At 39.0% G+C, this 22,326-nt stretch overlaps 1 protein-coding gene across 1 annotated transcript; it reads left to right on the plus strand.

Moving 5' to 3' along the window:
- The first annotated feature begins 3,295 nt into the window (after positions 1-3,295).
- Positions 3,296-11,433, plus strand: LOC146386268 (thrombin-like enzyme catroxobin-1). The gene is made up of 4 exons (XM_084930106.1): positions 3,296-3,308; positions 3,753-3,936; positions 11,148-11,184; positions 11,278-11,433. Exons 1-4 carry the CDS (start codon positions 3,296-3,298, stop codon positions 11,431-11,433), a joined length of 390 nt encoding a protein of 129 aa, XP_084786232.1.
- Positions 11,434-22,326: the final 10,893 nt, after the last annotated feature.

Below are 22,326 nucleotides of genomic sequence, written 5' to 3' on the forward strand. Positions count from 1 at the left end.
CTATTCTATTCTATTCTATTCTATTCTACTAAAACGTACATATCTCATTAATGCATTGGTTTCTATGGTGGAACTGCATATTAGCCTCTAGAGTGCTCTCTGCTGCCATGCTCCATTGAGGTCAATTCAGTGTTCAGTTAGTGCAACTGCAAGTAAATTTCCTCTGAATCAAAGATGGCAAACAAACTGTCACCCCTGCCGACCACTGCTGGCATATCCTGTCAATCCTTCTATGCTAAAAGAGCCCAACAGGTAAAAAAAATATGATGATATACAGTAACATCTAGGGAAGCATATTATCTGTTTGGAATAAGAAATTGTTATGTCTAATATGTAGAAAACTACGATTAACCATGTGTCCAATGAAGTGGACATCATGCATTACCCACTATATTTTTTTTAACATAAGTCATAAATTGCTTCACTGTTTTTTGGGACTGTTTTGGTTATAAGTAAGCGTATAATTGTTACATTTATAAGCTACTCATTTAAAATATATATTTTTGTGCAGATCAGCTGTAGTTTGAGTTACTATAATAATTATTTTATCATATTTTGTAGACTTCAAATGCAGCAAAGAATAAGGCAGCATACAGAATAGTCCAGGAAATTGTGTGCAGTGATGATGAGTTCAGTGATAAGTCCAGTGATGATGAGTTCAGTGATAAGTCCAGTGATGATGAGTGGCTGCCAGAGCAGAACAGAGACATAGGAGCTACGGATGATGAAGACACAGACAGTCAGGATGCAGAAAGTGAGAACGATGAGGGGCAGGATGAAGAGGAAGGTCAGCATGATCAGGGAGCTGTGGGAGATGGGTACATGGCACCTGACCATACTCAAGCCTGCAAAAATATTTGGAAAGTCCAAGACAATGACTTTGATGGAGACTTGCCTCCTTTTCTAGGAGAGTGAAAATTGAATGTGGAGGGGAAGGATCCCATAGATTTCTTCAGACATCTGTTTCCAGCAGATCTAATTGATAATATAACGTACAACACCAACTTGTATGCTCTACAAAAAGGGAAAGAACTGTCAGTAACAGGAGAAGAGATTCAGGTTTTCTTAGGGATCAACCTGATCATGGGGTGCATTTGGTATCCTAGGGCACGAATGTACTGGTCTAATGAGGACGGTCTTTGTCTTGGAATAATTGCAAATGCCATGTCTGTAAGCAGATATGAGCAAATCCTGAGATACCTGCACTTTGTGGATAACTTGACTTACCAGCCAGCAAACACAGACAGGCTCTTCAAAATAAGACCAATCCTATGTGCTCTTCAGGAGACATTCAAGGCAGCAGCAGACCCTGAGGAATTTCAGTCAGTTGATGAGCAGATAATTCATTTCAAAGGCCTACTGTCCATCAAGCAATACATACCAAAAAAGCCCAAACCCTGGGGAGTGAAGGTATGGGTGAGAGCAGGAACCTTAGGCTATATGACAGGCTATATGGTTCGACAGTTCTGTCATCCACATGGTCTCGTCCTGTGCTGGCCAATCCCCTGAAGATGTTGCCAACAGATGGGTCAAGAAGGAAAAAAAGATGACGATGATCCAAAAACCCTTCTCTGTGGCCCTTTTTAATCAACACATGGGTGGGGTTGATCTTGTTGACCAATGTCTGGCAATGTACCCCCACAGACGTCGAAACAAGAGGTGGTATATCCTAGTGTTTTTTCATTTTTTGGATGTGACCATTGTAAATGCCTGGCACTTCTACCAGATGTCTGGTTTGGAAAATATGAGACTCCTCCTCTTCAAAGCATCTGTGGCTTGTGCACTGATAAATAGTGGCACCCTCCAGCAATGCAAAAGAGGAAGACCCAGTGGGACCCCACAACCCGTGAAGTGGAGAGCAGTCACCAAAGTAGCCAGTGAGGTCAGGTTTGCCACAGGATATCACTGGCCCCAACTGACCGAGGTGAAAAATGCAAACAGATGCCATGATGTTGCGGAAGACCAAAATACATCTGCATGCAATGCTGTGTGCCATTGTGCCCTGGATGCTTTGCAAACTTTCGCACAGCCTAGGTGTGATGAACATAGAAGTGTTCGGAGATGCAGAGACTAAGATGTCAGTTTGTGTTTTCTTCCAGCATGCTAATAAGGGCTTGGTAATACTGTCCTGCATCGTTATAGAACTGTGTAGACTCAAAACTGTTTCTCTTGTTGGAGATAGTTTGCCATATTCAGGTGTAGGATTCACAGCTAGGACTGTTGATTGGTTTTGTTATTTACGTCTAAACATTGGGGCTATATGAGTTGAAAGTTCCAAAACATTGCTGAGATGTTTTTCAAAGGATACAAGCAAACAAGTGTTTGTATATTTACAATAGAACACAAGGTAATTTATTTTTACAGTAAATTCACAGTATTTCATGCTAAGTGCTCGGGCGCATGTAGTCCACTGGAGTGGAGAAGTTTATAACTTTATAAAAAAACATATTTTTGAAAAAAAAAGAGTTGAACATTTTTTTCATGTCCTGAGAAGAATAAAAGCACTTAAGAAAAAAATCTTGACCAAGGCTTTCATAATTCATGCATCAGAGGGTTAATGTACCGGCTGTGATTGGCTGACCTGCTGCTCTTTGTAGATGTACATGTCAGCAGATGTTTCATACTGTAAGTTTCCCTCAGTTATTTCCATCCTCTGGACTGACAGTACACTGTTTATACTGTCTTTTTTCTACATGGTACAAAGTTTGTATGAAGGTGAAATTCAGTCAGTAGATCTCTCAATCTCTGCTACACTTGATGTAACTTAACTGAAACCACAGCCACTGTGAACCAATCACACACTGTTCTTTACTGTAAATCCATCACAGTACAGCTGTGTATCCTGCACTAACCGGCAGAGGGTTTTTATGCAGTCTATAAATAACACAATTAGTCTACCTCAGTTTGATTTGCAGCACATTTCACCATATGAAAAAACACAATGTCACATGTACAGACCTAATAACTGATTTAATAACATGAGAACTTGTAACATGTAAGAGTTACATTTCCAGTTTATCAGACACCACTGAGCAGTTCTTACCTTTAAATCTAACCTGGCCTTTCTTATCTTTCTCCATCTCTGAGTGAAGTTAGCTCTCTTTCTTTGCTGTCCCTGTGAAACACAGCAGCTGGACCTTTAGCTAGCAACACACTGTGCGACAAACTGCACACAAATAGTTTGCGTGTTTGCTGATGATTGATGAGGTTTAGAGACGTTGCATTTAAAATTACCTGACACTTGAAAAAGTCATTCCGTTTATGCTCCTCGCTCCTCTTCAGTAGGGCTAGCTAGATGCCGAAGGACAGTAACCACAACATAGGGACACCTGCAGTCATTCCGGTGTTGTTTCAAAAACAAAACAAAAAATATTGTCCCACTTTTTACCCCTGACTTTGACAAACATCATTTATTTTTATCCGACATTCCCTGGCGATTAATAAACAAACAACATGGACTGCCTCTCATGTGTTACTGTTTAGGCCCAAATCGGTTTGATGTTTGGAGGTGATGAATTAATAAATTCCCTCAAATGCGTTAAAGCAAAAGTAACCAGCTTGTTCTGAAAATGTAAGGAGTAGAAAGTGTATATGTATATATATATATATATATATATATATATATATATATATATATATATATATATATATATATATATAAGTAAAAAGTAGTCAGAAAAAAAGAACTACTTAGGTAAAGTACCTAAGTAGTAATACAGTACAGTAATTTATTGTACTGTACTGTATTTCAGGGGTCACAGTAAGCACCGTGGTGGATTTGCGCAAGAGAATCTATGGTGGTCAAGACTGTCAAAATGAGCGTCACTATCACGTGAAAGTTATTTCACAAAAGGGACAAAAACAGAGGTACTGTGGCGGCTCACTGATCCATCCACAGTGGGTTTTGACTGCAGCTCACTGCCAGGAGAGAGGATGGTGAGAAATCTACAATTTTTACATAAAGAAAGTTCATTAACAAATTGTCCTGCAATGTGTCTTAAAATACTGAGGCAAAAATAATTACCAATAATTTTTCATAGCAACAATAAGATAATAACAACATTCATCATTCTCATATTTTAATAGTACAGTCACTATTTCTCTTGTGCAGGACTCTGGGTGTGATTGTTGGAGTTCATCCAGGTCCAGGACAGGTCCAGGAAGTGGCACGGAAAAGCCCTATAAACAAGGCATCTTTCACACACCGAAGACAGCTGTCTTCAATGTCTTTAAGACAAACACATGGAAGACAAATATCTTAAATATCTTTAATAGAAAGCATGACATCATGCTACTGGGACTTTCTGAGCCACTGACTGGGATTCAGCCTGTAGCCTTACCTGACTGTAACGACCCTAAAATGTGAGTTTTCATGAAATTACTGTGTATTCATTCTTGAGATGCTGATATAAGATGTTTCAGGTTCTTATGTTAATGTTTTGATTTTTTTCTACCCAATGATTATCTGTGCCAGATGACTGTTTTTTTAATTTGTTTTTTTTAATTAAATGTCACAATTTCATATTGGTAATTCTCAGAGGTGTAAAGTAACAAATTACATTTACTTGCGTTACTGTAATTGAGTAGTTTTTTTGTGTATTTGTACTTTTTAAAGTCATTTTTCAAGTCTGTAATTTTACTTTTACTTAAGTATATTTTTTAAAAAGTATTGTAGTTCGCTACGTTTTCAATCACACCCGTTACTGAGTAAATTAAAAATAAAAAAAAAACATTGCGCTTCGGAAATACTGCAGGGAACAATGGGTAGTAGAACAAATTGGCGCTAAGGTCACGTTAAAGATGGAGTCTGACATCGGTGTTACGGATCTAGTGAAAAAAGAAGCCCCGTCGAATTCTGCTGACCCTGAACTCGAAGAAACGGATGTGAACCCCTGGCCGTATTTAAGGGACCATTTCGGCTGCAAGTGCAAGAAAGGCAACAGCTTTATTATGCAGTGTAAGCTGTGTTTGCCCAGAGAGACCGAGTTAGCAGCTTTTAAAAATTCCACATTAAACCTGCACAAGCATGTAGAGGTAAGTTAAATACAACTCGTACCGTTATGGTAGCAAAAAGGCTGTGTTCAAATTAATCACATTAAGTTAAGACATCTGTGAAGAACACAGATAAGGTTGGTTGGTACTAGCAACTTGCTGTAATTGGGCACGTTGTTGTCCACGCAACTTACATTTTTTTTACTGGGTTGGTAAATTGCCAAAAGAAAATGTGTTTACCTACGTTTTTCCTGTTTGTTAATAATAATAATTTATTTAAAAAAATAGTTAAATTAAAGACAGAAGCGGCTACTTTCTTACTTAACCCACATATGTTCACACTGCAGGCAAAAGAATAACAGAGCGCTCACTTACCTTAGATTAGTCAAAGACAGCTGACTTCTGTTACTTGTTAATTAGCACTTGCAACCTCCCGTTAACTAGCCTGTTACTGTCCAATAAAAAAAAAACACGAGGTATATTGGTATAATTTACCAGCGGTAGCTATGTAATGCATTGATGTCTTATTAGGGACGTCAAAAAACTTTCTCTCAAACTTAACACTGGCCTGCCTGCCTCAGCTGCCTTTGAGCGTCTCTTTAGCTGTGCTGGACTACTGTTCACTGCAAGGTGAGCAAGGATGAACTCTACTAACTTTGAAAATCAACTGCTCCTCAAAATTAACAGGAAGTTCAGAGAGTAACACTCTAGGATGGATACAAAGGAACTTTATTCTAGAGGTACAGTAGGGCAGGGCCAAGTTAAAAAAATTAAAAAACATTTTTAAAGCAGCTGCCGTTCAGTTCAGTACTTGTTCTCTTATTTGACAGTTTAGAACACATTCTCATGTGAAAGAATGATATGGTTTTGTATTGAAAACACTGTGATACCTGACAGTTTGGTTGATTGGTTTGGTGACCATTATCCATTTTCATGTATAGACTTGCAGTTTAACTGCCACTGCACTTTAATTTGTAAAGTTTTCCTTTTCACTAAAAAAGAACTACTTTGAGATTTATATCCCACTGTCTTTTTTTGCACTACTCAGAAGCGGCTGTCCTCCTGCTGACAGAAAAGTAACTATGTAACTTTTACTCTGAGTACATTTTAAATGAGCTACTTTTTACTTTTACTTGAGTACATTTTTAGACAGGTAATTAGTGTGAATGCTTGTAAAAGCATTCACAGTATTGTTCTTCTAATCTTTATTATTATTATTATTATTATTATTATTATTATATATTCCGTACGTTTTTTGGCATCTAATTCCTTCAAAACCGTTCAACTTAGAAAAACCATTCAAACACCGTTAGATTCCTCTTCTTTTGGACATGAATGCTTCTACTTTTCTCATTTTTAACATTTGTATTTTTAAAATTATTCAAGTTTTTTCAACAAAAATTTCCCATGTATTTCAATGGGGAGACACTTCAAATTCTCATTCAACTTCCTCCTCTTTAAACTGTATCTACTTCCACATACATTGACATAGAGTCACCATTCAAACTTTAAAACGAAGACAAGACATTCAACTATTCAACTTGTATTTATCTTTTCAATATCTATTATACTTTTTCTTCAGTTCCAGTTTAAGTTTCATGATGTTTTTTCACCCGTTTCAGAGTTTATAATGGGTGTGTATGGGACGGAATGTTGGGGCTAGAGTGAGACAGCTCAACTGCTAGAGTGAGAGGAGCAAAAAAATTAATCTTAAAATCTTTTTTAAAACTGCTGCTGTGTCCACAGCGTTTGCTCTACAGGTATGATTTTACCCTCAAAACGTAGCCATCGTTGTCCTCTTTCATCCAATGTGTTTACTATTGTAATATGTGTTATGGTTCTTTCATAAATGTCACCAATGCACAGCCTCCTCCCTCCAACTCTTCCATAGACTCTAATGTTAAAATGGCTCAGAAGGTTTGTTTGAAAACCAGAAGTACAGGCTGTCTTTCCACTGTCACCACGTCAATATAATAAACTCCACAGGCATGAAAACTGAGAATTTGGTAGACTAGACTTTGCTGCCGCTCACGGTGAAAGAATTTCGTCAATACGACTTGTACTTTTCATTTGGGAACGATTTGTTTCGGCCTGACTTTTCTGTTCATTTTAAGCAGCAAAAGTGAGGTGCATGTCTGTGTCCGTGTGTATGGAGCTAACAGGCTCACACCTGCCTGCCTAACGAGCTCTCTCCCACTGTGCAAAGATTCATCTTACACACTTCTCTTTCAACTGCTGCTGTGTCCACAGTGTTTGCTCTACAGCCATCATTTTACCCTCAAAATGTCGCCATCATTGTTCTCTTTCCAACACTGTGTCTTTCAAAGCTCAGAGATGTAAACTTTTTAAACTGTGTGGATCCAAGTGGAGGGATCACATTTTAGTCATTCAGTGATTTAAAGAATATGAACTTTTAATATTCATTCAGATGTTTTCTGAATTTTCTTTTCTCATTTCTTAGGTTTTTCTAATTTACATTTAAAACATTTTCAGCTATTTTCCAACTTCTTCTCTGTGGTTGTCAGCTTTTAGCAGTTCAGCACTTTTGTTTTCAGGCGGACATTTCTGTATTTTTCATCTCATTCAAAATTTTTAACTTAAAATTCAGCAATTCATTCATTTCAGTGCATACATTCAGATTCAAGCATTCACACTGCAGTTTCTTCAGAAAATGCACTTTCTAGTTATTATTAGTGTGAATGCTTGTAAAAGCATTCACAGTATTGTTCTTCTAATCTTTATTATTATTATTATTATTATTATTATTATATATTCCGTACGTTTTTTGGCATCTAATTCCTTCAAAACCGTTCAACTTAGAAAAACCATTCAAACACCGTTAGATTCCTCTTCTTTTGGACATGAATGCTTCTACTTTTCTCATTTTTAACATTTATATTTTTAAAATTATTCAAGTTTTTTCAACAAAAATTTCCCATGTATTTCAATGGGGAGACACTTCAAATTCTCATTCAACTTCCTCCTCTTTAAACTGTATCTACTTCCACATACATTGACATAGAGCCACCATTCAAACTTTAAAACGAAGACAAGACATTCAACTATTCAACTTGTATTTATCTTTTCAATATCTATTATACTTTTTCTCCAGTTCCAGTTTAAGTTTCATGATGTTTTTTCAGCCGTTTCAGAGTTTATAATGGGTGTGTATGGGACGGAATGTTGGGGCTAGAGTGAGACAGCTCAACTGCTAGAGTGAGAGGAGCAAAAAAATTAATCTTAAAATTTTTTTTAAAACTGCTGCTGTGTCCGCAGTGTTTGCTCTACAGGTATGATATTACCCTCAAAACGTAGCCATCGCTGTCCTCTTTCATCCAATGTGTTTACTATTGTACTAGGTGTTATGGTTCTTCCATAAATGTCACCAATGCACAGCCTCCTCCCTCCAACTCTTCCATAGACTCTAATGTTAAAATGGCTCAGAAGGTTCGTTTGAAAATCAGAAGAGCATGGTGTCTTTCCACTGTCACCACGTCCATATAATAAACTCCACAGGCATGAAAACTGAGAATTCAGTAGACTAGACATTGCTGTCACTCACGGTGAAAGAATTTCGTCAATACGACTTGTACTTTCCATTTGGGAAGGATTTGTTTCGGCCTGACTTTTCTGTTCATTTTAAGCAGCAAAAGTGAGGTGCATGTATGGAGCCATTGGGTGCAGTCACTATAGCAACCAGGCTCACACCTGCCTGCTTAACGAGCTCTGCCTGCCACTGTGCCAAGATTCATCTTAAACACTTCTCTTTCAACTGCTGCTGTGTCCACAGTGTTTGCTCTACAGCCATCATTTTACCCTCAAAACGTCGCCATCGTTGTTCTCTTTCCAACACCATGTCTTTCAAAGCTCAGAGACGTAAACTTTTTAAACTGTGTGGATCCAAGTGGAGGGATCACATTTTAGTCATTCAGTGATTCAAAGAATATGAACTTTTAATATTCATTCAGATGTTTTCTGACTCTAATTTTTTCTCTCATTACTTAGGTTTTTCTAATTTACATATAAAACATTTTCAGCTATTTTCCAACTTCTTCTCTGTGATTGTCAGCTTTTAGCAGTTCAGCACTTTTGTTTTCAGTTTAAAAATTCAGATTTTTTTTATCTCATTCAAAATTTTTAACTTAAATTCAGTAATTATTTCATTTCAGTGCATACATTCAGATTCAAGCATTCACACTGCAGTTTCTTCAGAAAATGCACTTTCTAGTTTTACTTGTACTTGAGTAAAATTTCAGCAAAGTAATAGTACTTTTACTCGAGTAAAATATTTTAGTACTCTTTCCACCTCTGGCAATTCTTTAACTTTGTATTGCAGTAGTCAGAATTCCACATACTGTTTTTAACCCAATCACACAGCTTCAATGACATTTCTGTATTTTTAGCATATTATTATGATGTACTGGGTTGGCAGCCTTTTCAGAATTTAGTCTCCCTCTTCTGGGCGACTGGCTTCAGAGTGGTGGACAGTGAAGCAAGGTTAATCTGTTAGTGATGCACGCTGAGCCCAGTTTCCAGTGTTTCAGGTGGCTCTCTTGTTACCTGGTAAGATCACCATGGAAATATGCTCCTGTTGAGATTATGTTCAGAGTTTTTGTGTAAAATGAGCAGGAAGCATCACATTTTCATTAGTTATTTAATTTATAGTATGCTTTAAACATGACATAGATTGTCTGCTGAACTAATAAGTTTTATATAAGCAACTTGTTAGAACATACATTACTAACACCATCAGTTTAGGAGCAAACAGGTTTGGTTTGAATCTGCTCCTCAGTCTGCTTCACACTGCTGGAAATGCAGCTAATAGAACACAGATTAGAAAATGTATCAGTTACATTTGTAAACTATTTATCAGCTGTTCAATCTACAAATTTCAATTTGATCTGGAGCCAAAATAAAGTGACTTCCTGGCCTTCTTTATTAAGCTATGGATATTGGAAACAGTGAGTGACCTGTTTTAAATGTATGCGGTTTAAAGTTTCAGATATCCAATGTGTGGCTGTCATGTTAGATTCAAAACAGCAGCACCAATAGCACAGTGATGTGCATTTGGTGCTGTTTCTGCTGGCGTCAACCCATTTTTGCGATCATACTAATTTGCCCTGTCTGACTAATGCTGACAGTCTGTGGCTGAGAGGATTGCGCCTAATTCACGGATTCTGCATTGCTTGAGAACTGTTTGCTTATCAAGATGACCAAATCCCAAGACTGTAAAAAAACAGCTCTCAATTTGTTCATTCTTGTATTATAAGCAGACCTTAACAAAAAAATTGTATCTTGTGTAAATCTTTTTTACACACACAAAAATTCTCATCTATAGATGCACAAACATAAAATTTTCAGATATTTTGGTTTATAAGGTTACAAAACTCAGTTCACAACTACACATTTGCTTTACAAGTACAAAGTATTTATGACCACAGTTTGAGGCCATACAAATGGAGCCAAGCCATGAGGCAGTAGCAGGTAAATGACAGTGTGTTGTTAATGCAGCAGAAAGTGTCAGAATTTTCCTTGTGAATCAAACATGTTTATAAGCTTCTTAGTAAAGCTGTGTGGAAGCGACTTGGTGACCAGAAAAAAAAATAGTATAGATCATTTTGAGAATAAAGTTGAAATTTTGAGATTTATTAATTTATTTGGTGTTTAAAACACATGGATGGACCTGAAATTAATTGATTATTATTTATTGGTCTGTTTCTAGAGGAGACGTCGTTCAGGTTGCAGGACTTGGGGGGTATAGGGTAAATGCGACCGGCCACACACGTAAGAAAATTTTTTGATGAATTATTTCACAGTTTATGCTAGACTTTATTTTGGTTTCTGTGTCTGTTTTACAGTTACATTTACGTTTTATTTGACTACTGTAATATAAACAAAGATTTTAAATTTTATAGTAGATATACTGTATGCCAGGTTCCTTGTTTAAAAATCATTTGGAAACATCCAGAAAAAAGACAAAACATCAATCTCCTCAAGATTTTGGTTTTTGAAAGGTTATGAATGACTTTTGTTCTTTGGCTTTTTTCTCTAGTCGATGATGAGCCATTTAATCTCCAGTGTGCAGACATGCATGTTGCTGACTGTGCTCCTACCAGAAACTCTCCATGTTATTCACATTTGCCGTATAACAACAGGCTGTGTCTGAAAGAACCTAATGTAGATGCACGTGAGGTAAGTTGACTGCTAACATTACTGTATATCATCTGTGTATGTTTTAGATCTTTTGGAAGAAACTTAAACACAAACTATATTTTTTTCTCTCAGGGTGATTCTGGTGGTGGAGTGATATACAACAACATGATTTATGGTGTAATCAGTGGCGGTGGTGAACGTGCCTGTACCAGACCAGTTGTTACTGTGAATGTTTGTCCTTACATGAACTGGATAAATCAGAAAATTGCTCAAAATAATGGAAAATAACTGAATGAAAATAACATCCAGAATAAACAATCATCTCTACATGAAACTTGTGTGCTGTGTGTTGTTTCTACTCTAGAACATCTTCATGTTAACTGCAAATTGTGAACCTTTTTCTTTGGTCAAAAATATTGTGTTAGATTTGCAGCTTGTGTGTGTTTGAATGTGGTGTCAGGTGTGTAGCAGCTCATCCTTTTATTGAGAAACTCTCAGACTCACACTGTGAAGATGCAGAAAGGCTTTCTGATCAGACAATCCACCAATCAGCTGCAGGGCCTGAACATGATAAACTTCATGAATCAGAGCTGATTGTTGAGGCTGAAAATGTTTACGTGGAGGCTGTTGGCTCATTGGTGGCAGATAAACTTTTCTTTTAATCACTTCACTATACAGGGCATTAAAATAAATACAGTAACTATCAAAATAAGTTTTGTTGATAAAATGCATTTTTTGAAACTGTCCATTGTTTTGTCCCAACTCTAATCACACAACCCCCACCCCCCAAAACAGAAAATAAATAAATAAAATTATAGTACATATGAACATATGTATTTTATATCTCATAATACATTGTTTCCATCTTATCTTCAGTCCTGCATTTTTATACTTCTAAGACCAAAGTGAAAACTAATCTTTTAATATTCACAAAGCTCATGGACACTATTACTCAAACCAGATGTCGCTGTTACACAAAACTATTTCACTCTAATGCTTCTCGCGTAAATACTGTCATAACTATTCTCATAACCAATAAACTGAGAATGTGTTTCACCTCATCAAAGCTCTATAACATATAGTTTTTTAAAAAAAATATTTATATTGCTTATTATCACTGGAGGTTTTTTATTTTTAGACCTGTAGAACATTAAAAGAGAATTAATATGAGAATAGATTTCAGGATTTCATCATGATTCATTTTCTATATTAGGCAGCGCGTTCAAATTTCCTTTGAAGTAGTGAAAACATTTCAGAGTAGATATCATTAAATGCTAATTAAAACAACGTCTTTTAAATTGCATCAATATTTTCCTACTGAGCAGTAAAAGCACACAGAGCTCTTTTAATGTGAAGCAGCAAAGTGATGTTTAAATATTGTTTATTATTACAATAAGAGACTAAATTAACTCGTTTTGAACTCTTCAGTTTTCTCTTTCAATGCTGCTGTTTGTTTCCTCCTCCACTTGTATTTTTCTTGACGTCAGTGAATGTGCATAGCGCCCTCTGTTGTATGTTTGAGAGCACTGCACTGCATGGTCATTAAATGAAACTGTGCGGAGGTATAACATGAGCAAAGGAAGTTCATGAAGTGAAGAAGTTTCTTGCATAAGAAGTTTAACATCATCCGGAACCTTAAAGAAGTGAAGTCGCTTTCTTTCCAAGCTCCTTAGACAACCATGACCTGGATAACTGAGAACCTACAAATACACATGAGCAGCAGTTTATTTAATGTGGAGGTGAGCAGTGCGCAAACCAACAACCAACAATTTTTATTGAACCCTACTTCAGCCAATCAGCTGTGTGTGTGTGTGTGTGTGTGTGTGTGTCCCTTGCTTTGCCACAACCCCTAAAGCCAATTAATGGAAAATAAGTTATTTAACTTGTCAAACATTAATTAACTAGTTGAGTAATGTAATGTGCCAAGTGGACCAGTGGATAACCTTTTTTCTTGCTGTCGGATAACTTAGAATGTAAATATGATGAATGGTGGTGGGAGGAGCCCACTTTGAATTTTTGTCCAAGGCACCAAGACTCTAGAATAGTCTAAACTCTAGAATCACCACTGAGCTCACATTTATGATTTTTATATAACTTGTGGTCGCAAATTTTGAAGCCATCCTGATAACCGCCCACCAACGATGTGGAGATCCAACCTCTTTAGATCCAATTAAAATCAAGACACTCAAAAAGATGCTCTGGAAAAGAGTAGAATTCTTGGAACAGAGTTTAATACAATGAATCATATGAACAGCAGGAAAAATACATAGAGACATTTAGCAAGAAAATTACAAAGCAGAAAGCAAGCAAAGCAAAACCCCGGGGTGTACAGCCTTAGGCACAGACAGTAGAGCAACACACAGACGGACAGAGTGCCGGGGTGTCCTCTGGTCCCCTAATATATAGGGCTCAGTATCCCCGCCCCCTGCTGCTGGGTAACTTTCCCACCCGTCCAAACACAGCTGCAGGGGTCAGGTAGCGGCCAAGGTCTTGGCCAAAGGCCAGTCAGGACTCTGACTACCCCTTGCTCTGGCTTATCACAATAGGTCATGACACGGTCAAACATCACACATTAATCCTACTTATTAAATCTTACACACAATCTTATAACTACATTAACTACATCAGTGTAGGTTCATAGTGTGTGTGTGTGTGTGTGTGTGTGATTATATCGTATGATATTTTAATCGTGCTCTGTTACAATGTTACTGTTTTGGTTGTGCTGCATGAAAGACGTTGAGTGTGTATTAGGGAAGGTTAGTTACCGGAGCTGGAGAGTGAGTTATTCAGGCAAACTCTCAACAGCATTAACTGCCCTGTTAAATGTAAAACCTTAATAAACCACGGTGAAGCAAAATGTCTTGTGCTTAAGACTCTTTTTTTTTTTTTTTTTTGTCCCGTTTGGATCTTTAGCCATCAGAATTGTTGTCTTAAGGCCAAGAAAGATGCCAAGCGGATTTATTTTACCAAGTGGATCATCATGGCCTTGCCATATTGGTCCATTTGATTGACCTTTATTATAATTATGTATTTATTTTATTTTATTTTCGGTTGGGGAGAAGAGATGGTGAGAAAGGGGGGAAGAAAGAAAGAAAAACAAACAAAACACCTGGATCACCTGTATGGAGAGAAAAAAAAACAGAAGAGAAAACAAACAAAAAAGAGCAACATAATAAAAACAGCACCATCACAATAAACTAGCTAGCAGTAGATAACAGTAGATACTAAATATTAAACGCTATTCTGCAGCACGCAAGATAGACAGCGCACAATGTGCTTTGAGGCAGCAGCCAAGAAAGGTGTAGTCCGCGTCTGTGAACACCCGTGTGTACACCTGTGTGCATACCTGTGTGGATCAGCATGCTTGTATTCCAAAGGTTTCTCCATGTAATGATCTGCTAGGGAGTGTTCGGAGCCATAGCCCCGTCCCCCAGGGCATGAAGCAGGTATGGAGGAGATCCAGGCCCCAGAGTACGAGGACCCGAGGAGGACCACCAAAGGGGGGGAACCGTGCCACCCTCCTGGGAAGAGCTGAGTAGAGCCCCAAACGAGAGGTCACCCAGCAGCTACGGAGCAGAGGCCAGAGGGGGTTGCAGTGGCGTGCCCGCGGGCTCTGCCGGCAGCCAGCTGTGCCAGAGAGGACCGAGCTTCAGGCCCAGAGGCCTGAGGGCATCCCACCCCCCGGAAGGAGCCCAGCCGGGCCACAGGCGCCAGGCCCCGCCAATCGGCCACCAGGAGTGAGCCGGTAAATACATGAGCGCCCAGCCCCAGTCGACAAGAACCACCAACACACCAACGTCTGAGGGCATCAGCCACCGGCAGGGAGTGTGGTGAGGGGAGATGGGCCTCCGTACTTTAGAGGGCCTGAGATGTACCCAGAGAGGTTGAGTCTAAGACCCAACCTGACATATAGACACAGACGAACAGGCGCACGCAGACACAAACGTGCATTCCCACCCCATATACACAACCAAATACTCGGCACTCACCCAACGTGTAGACAGACACAAATAGACACTGCACAGACAGTCACACTCCCCAAACATACTCTATGTCCCAGGTCCAGGTACCCCCACCCCCAGAGGGGCAAGCCGCACCTAGACCCAGGAGATGTAACCTTTCTCTCTGGGGTGGAGGCAAGCGGACCACCTCCTTATCTGCAGTAGCAGGGAGGCCCCGCATCCCAGACCCCAATCTGACGGCCAGCACCTCCTCCCAGCCCCCCAGCCCTGACGGCTAACAGAACCGGGGTGAGTGAAGACCCCAAACATCCCTCCGCCCGCTCATATGTAGTGTTGCTGTGTGCTGTTCTAAAGTGCATTTAAAACTCAGGAGAGCATGGTACTGCTTCCTATCAGAGAGCAGCACGGCTCCTCCCGAAAACCCTGTGCTTAAGACTCTACATGAAAGTTACAGTGAAACTTTTATACCCTTTCTTGCCAGCCACGCTGTGGAGTACTTGGACGCGTGTGATGGAGCATTGTCCTGCATGAAAATCATGTTTTTCTTGAAGGATGCAGACTTCTTCCTGTACCACTGCTTGAAGAAGGTGTCTTCCAGAAACTGGCAGTAGGACTGGGAGTTGAGCTTGACTCCATCCTCAACCCGAAAAGGCCCCACAAGCTCATCTTTGATGATACCAGCCCAAACCAGTACTCCACCTCCACCTTGCTGGCGTCTGAGTCGGACTGGAGCTCTCTGCCCTTTACCAATCCAGCCACGGGCCCATCCATCTGGCCCATCAAGACTCACTCTCATTTCATCAGTCCATAAAACCTTAGAAAAACCAGTCTTGAGATATTTCTTGGCCCAGTCTTGACGTTTCAGCTTGTGTGTCTTGTTCAGTGGTGGTCGTCTTTCAGCCTTTCTTACCTTGGCCATGTCTCTGAGTATTGCACACCTTGTGCTTTTGGGCACTCCAGTGATGTTGCAGCTCTGAAATATGGCCAAACTGGTGGCAAGTGGCATCTTGGCAGCTGCACGCTTGACTTTTGTCAGTTCATGGGCAGTTATTTTGCGCCTCGGTTTTTCCACACGCTTCTTACGACCCTGTTGACTATTTTGAATGAAACGCTTGATTGTTCGATGATCACGCTTCAGAAGCTTTGCAATTTTGAGACTGCTGCATCCCTCTGCAAGATATCTCACTATTTTTGACTTTTCTGAGCCTGTCAAGTCCTTCTTTTGACCCATTTTGCCAAAGGAAAGGACGTTGCCTAATAATTATGCACACCTGATATAGGGTGTTGATGTCATTAGACCACACCCCTTCTCATTACAGCGATGCACATCACCTAATATGCTTAATTGGTAGTAGGCTTTCGAGCCTATGCAGCTTGGAGTAAGACAACATGCATGAAGAGGATGATGTGGACAAAATACTCATTTGCCTAATAATTCTGCACTCCCTGTTGTGTATATAGTTACATAGTTATACATATCATACAAAAATCCACCACAAACTATTAACTATTTTTCTCTCTCACTCCCTTTCCTCTTCATCCACTTGCTCTCTCAACCAAACCTGTTTTATTCTCTCTTCATTCATTTTCCTCAGTGAGGAAATGAAAGATGATATCTTCTAGAAGTATTGAACAGACTGTTAGTGAACACAGGCTTGTAATTGTTACTTTTTATTGGCATTAATCACAACAGAGAACAGAGTAAACTAGTTGCGATCAGGTTCTAAACCTGCAACATAAAGTAGAGACCAACACAGCAGTTTACAACAATAAGAGTTTCAGTTCAAGAAAATAACTGAAGATAAAATCTTGGGGATGAAGCACCAAACAGACTTGAACTGCCTTTAGTGACTTTTTACTTGATACATGATCTGAAATATTGATTTGAAATCTCAAACATGATTTCACATCGTCATCGACTTGTCTGAACTTTTCTCAGCTGACCTGATCCAAAGCACTGAAAACATCATAAGTTCATAAATTCAAACAATGTTTTGGAGTATAACTAACAAAATAGTAAGAGTGCTTTAAAAAAAGTGCTGAACCTTTTAGCTCACAATGTCAAACAACATCATTGGTCAAAATGATTTATTCTTATGACCCTAAACAGAACAATCAGAGATTAAAAAAAAAAAAAAGACAAATGGATACACCACTACGAAAAGTCAATAAGAAATTCAACATCAATATTTAACCAGTTCATTTAAACCCTTCATTCTGCCCAGACTGAAGGGGACACTTATTTCCTGTCTGCTAATTTTTACCAGTCCAGCTGAGGGAGACATTGTTGAACAATATGACTGAGGACACATCATCACTCTAACATCAGCACATTCAGTTTGTGTTAAAGCTTTTTTTTCCTGAAGAAACATGCACACCATCTTTCAAGTCTTATGGCATCGGAAAAGATCACAAAATCTTGAGATCCTCCAAAAAGATGCAGACAAAAACACAACAATGTTTGTCATATTCTCTAAGGTCTCCCAGGCTTGAAATGGATTCTTGTATAACAGCATTTTAGTGCAAAGATTGTTAAATGAACAGATATTGTGATATAGCTTAGAAATAGAAAAAGGTGCTAAATAATGCAAAGTTTAATGAGAAACACAAACTGTAAACTAATAATGGAAGCTGTGATTTATCCCAGAGTGTGACAGAGAGCAGAGACACTCTACATATTAGAAAACACAGAATTTGACCATCTGGAATACAGGTGACAAAAAAGGCATCAAAACTTGAAGGCTGGTGTCCTGAAATAACATAATACTAATACTACTAAAACTACTACTACTAATAATAATAATACATTTTATTTAAGAAAGCGCCTTTCAAAACACTCAAGGACACTGCACACAAGCAATAAAAACAACAAACATAACAATTTACAAAATAATAACGATAAAAAGTTAAGCAAATAAATAAAATAAATTAAAGTAGCAGGATGGAAAAATTGATGTGGAACAGGCTAATGTGAATAGGTGAGTTTTGAGTCTGGACTTAAAAAGAGGGAGGGAAGTGATGTAGGTCATTAGCAAGACTATAGAACTTGACTGCATGCTGAGGTGTTCAGGTCAGGCTCTATACCAGGGGTGGGCAACTCCAGGCCTCGAGGGCCGGTGTCCCTGCAGGTTTTAGATGTGTCCTTGAACCAACACAGCTGATTTAAATGGCTAAATTAGCTCCTCAACATGTCCTGAAGTTCTCCAGAGGCCTGGTAACGAACTAATCATGTGATTCAAGTCTGTTGACCCAAGGTGAGATCTAAAACCCGCAGGACACCGGCCCTCGAGGCCTGGAATTGCCCACCCCTGTTCTATACAGTCTTGCTAATGACCTTCTAATTTTATTCAGATGTGTTGCAGCAGGGACACATGTAAAAGTTTCAGAACACCGGCCCTCGAGGATTCGAGTTGGACACCCCTGATCTAGAGCCACTGAGTAAACACAGCACTGCAAACACAGAAACAGAGTTGGTGGAAATTTCAAATATAAGATACTTTTACTCAAATGTTTTACTCTCACTTCTCCTCCACCTTGTGCTGTTTAGTCTTACATGTCTGACTGTGCTGAGAATATGTGTCAGCTATAGTCAGTGTTTTACATGACGTTTATGATGTGGTGATGAGGAAAAAGGTGGATCTATCTCTAAGTTCGATCTCTTAGGAATAACTCAAGTGCTTTGAATATATTATATGATTTGAAAACAAATAATTGACATTAGAGCCCAGGTTTCCTGTCCACCATCACATTAGCTGAGTAGTTGGCAAATCTGTGGGGAACAGAGAAGATCAGCCATCAGTCAGTCAGAAGTTTCTGTTTTTTGAAGAAAACAAAAAAATCAATCAGTTGATTTCGACTACAGACACACCATCACACTAATGCAGGGACCCATTATGAGACATCAGTCCTCTGAGATCTGAGAGGAGACGGTTTGTATCAAGTAAACCAAACTGACAACTGACCACAGAGCATATAATTAAAGTCATTTTGTTGCTCCTTTGGGCATTTATAAAGAGACCATGCCTGGTAAGATAACACAACATTTATACAGCACTGCCCCTGTGTGGTCACACTGAAACACAACAGCTTCTCATTTTCTTCACTTCACTAATCACTGCTGAAAGTGTCATTTTAATCATCCCTTCACCAAAAACAAAACAGTAATATAAAAAAAATGAAACTAATCAAATGAGTTAACTCTTGATGATCTTATTATTAGTTTCTATTATCCACCTACTTTCTTACTGCCTCATCTCACATCCACCCTCTCTACTCAGCATCCTCCAGTTTTTATTTGTCTGTCCTTCCAGAACAATCAGTCAATATAATCTGTCATCACCAATAAAATCCTGAAAGTTTATATAAGAAGAACTTACAAAATATCTTGTGTAGTATTTTGCAAGACAATCCAGGGATCAGAGACAAGATTTTAAAAATGGGTTAAATAAAATTATGTGGCCACATGTTTGTAGTCAAAGTAAATTATTGTGTTTGTGTGCAAAATCCCAGTCATAAAAAGAGCAGCTTATAATAACGTGTTTAAAACTAAAATAATGTAAATTTAATCAAACACACATTGAGGGAGTATAAGTTAACACAATGCCAGTGTCACGGTCCGCAGTGGCTGACTGTGTGGAGAGTGTTTGGAGGACCCAGGTGCGGACACAGATGAGCAGACAAAATTAACTTTAAACAAAAGGCGAGCCTTTATTTGAGGCTGGAGTACATGAACTAAACTAAACGAGAGCTGAACAGGGACAACAACTAAACAGGAACCTAAACTGGAAAGAAACTAAGAACAGTGAGACTATAAACAAGACTGTGCCAGAACATGAAGGAACTATGAAATATAAGAATAAGCAACATGAGTCATGACCTGCACAGAGACTTAGAACCTGACATGAAATAGGGCGTGGAACACAGACGACGCAACACAGACTGAATGAAACACAGAGACTGAATACATATAAGGGATGATCAAGGGAAGTGGCCACACATGGGAGCACAGCTGACACACATGAACCTAAAGACAGGACAGGAGAAGTGAAACTAAATACACTGACATTGGACACAGACTTTCAAAGTAAAACAGGAAACATGGAGATTAGACATGACATGAACTTAACATAATCACACAGACATGATGCATGACAGGTAGACGCACGAACCAGGGAGACTGAGTACAGGAGGAGATGGCATAAACAACTAAGAAACAAAGGACTAAACAGCAACCTAGAAATTAACTAGATGAACTAAACTAGGGCACAAATGAATACCAAAGATATAAAAAAATCTCAAACACTGGGTCACATGACCCAGGACCATGACAGCCAGCTTGCTTCTGTTTAATAAGCCAACGGCAGGAGAAGACATTTTACTAACAGAGATAAACGTAAGCACATGCTAACCATCTGCAGCCTGACTGGAAGTAAAACAGCTCCTGAAAACCCAAAACTTACCACTGTTTTACCTTTTTATATAAGTGGCACAAAAGTTTAATTTTACTTGTAAACTGTTGTTTTCGTCAGCCAGTGAGCTTTGTTTCTGCACGCGGCCAGCTAAGTGGTTATGCGCAGTTCACGTGCAATAGCTGTGCTGTTACTGTAACTGCGGGTGATGCACAGTAATGCCAGTGTATTTACTTTTAATGTGTCACAAGATGCAAATTTATTTTAATATTTCAAAAGAACCAAGGACATTAGGAACAAGGATATTTAAGGAATGTGGACATCTAACATTCTGCGTATTTGTGTGCAGACTGGTTTTTTTTTTGAGGTACAGTTCCATGTGTGCCGAGTGAGGAGCTGGTATCGTGGGTCTAAGACACTGTTGCTGCTGTGGAGGCCTTCTGTGTGTCAGGACGCCGACACGTTGATGCCTGCCGTACCAGGAGGGCGGTAGGGAAAAAAACAAAAGGAAGCCCACCTGAGAGATACCTTATCATTTTCTTTTGCTACTTTTTCCCCGCCTGAGATTCAGGTCGTTTTCAGTTCTTAACCCAGGACAGTGGGTAACTGAATAAACTGACACCATAAGGAACTGGACACTCACATGCTATTTTCTTTTCTTTTTCCTTTTCTTTGGGGTGTTGAAATATTGTGTTTCTTGTCTTACATCTATTTTGATTGTTTCAATTATTTTTGTGATGCATTTGAGATGGTTACTGCATTTGAAGGTATCCCTAGATTGAGGATGAGCAAAGGGAACTGATCCAAAGAAAATATATATAAAGCAAACTTTGTTTCACAAACCTGTGGTCGTGCGTGTTATGTGGGTTGGAAGTCTTATTGCTCTTACAGAGTTGCTACCGCCAATCTCCTTCCCAAACCTATATTCGGATATTGTAGACATTGCACTTGGGCGAGCAGTATAGATCATCTCTTTATAGATAGAGGGACACACGTCCAGGTTACACAAACATAAACAAACACCAGAGGATGAGAACTTTCATTCACATTTGTATCCTGTTTTATGTCCAGGAATTCAAGAAACTCAGTGAACAAAAAAAACACACAAAGGGGATGAATGCAAATGCTCTGACAATGAAGAAAGGAAACCAGGGTAGTAAAAGCCAGGGAGCGGGAAAATAGAGGGGGCTGGAAAAGTAGTTCAGTGGGTTAAAACTAAACAGAGAGACCTGTAGAGGTTGATCTGTGGAAAGGCAGAGAAGATGCAGTAGAGTTGAACTGGGGGTCAGTGACAGTGACAGCACTTCCCCAGAGGCTGAGGTGGTGACCAATGTCAACAAGGCAGAAATGGGGACAAAGCCTGAATGAAGAAGCTCTTGCAAAATTAGACTGATTCAGAAACATGTGATATCTGCCATAGAGTATGAGCCCCAAACGGCTCATCTCCTTAATCCTCCTGAGAACAGCTTCAAGAGGAACAGCTTGAATAAAATGGAAGGATGTAACCTCAAGCAAGAAGCAAAGCCAAAAGACAAATCCATAGTATGAAAAGTTAGAACGGAAAATATCAATATTGTAAGATGGTGAAAGATGTGTCTGTAGACCCCTTCCTTGATTCAGAGGTGGTCTTTCCCTTTTTCTATCTTCACCTATGTTCAAGTCACTGAAGCAGTGGCAGTAGTTCATAAGAAAGTACAAGATGACCCCAACCTCAGCAACAGGACCACTCTCAGCACCAACCAAGTGTGTTTGATCTTGGAACTGTGTCTGTGGGCTGTGTCATCCTATAACAACTGTTTCAGTGATGAGTA

The sequence above is a fragment of the Perissodus microlepis genome, chromosome 6 (genome assembly GCF_051167445.1).
Source record: "Perissodus microlepis isolate ML-2025 ecotype Zambia chromosome 6, ASM5116744v1, whole genome shotgun sequence".
Taxonomy (NCBI): domain Eukaryota; kingdom Metazoa; phylum Chordata; class Actinopteri; order Cichliformes; family Cichlidae; genus Perissodus; species Perissodus microlepis.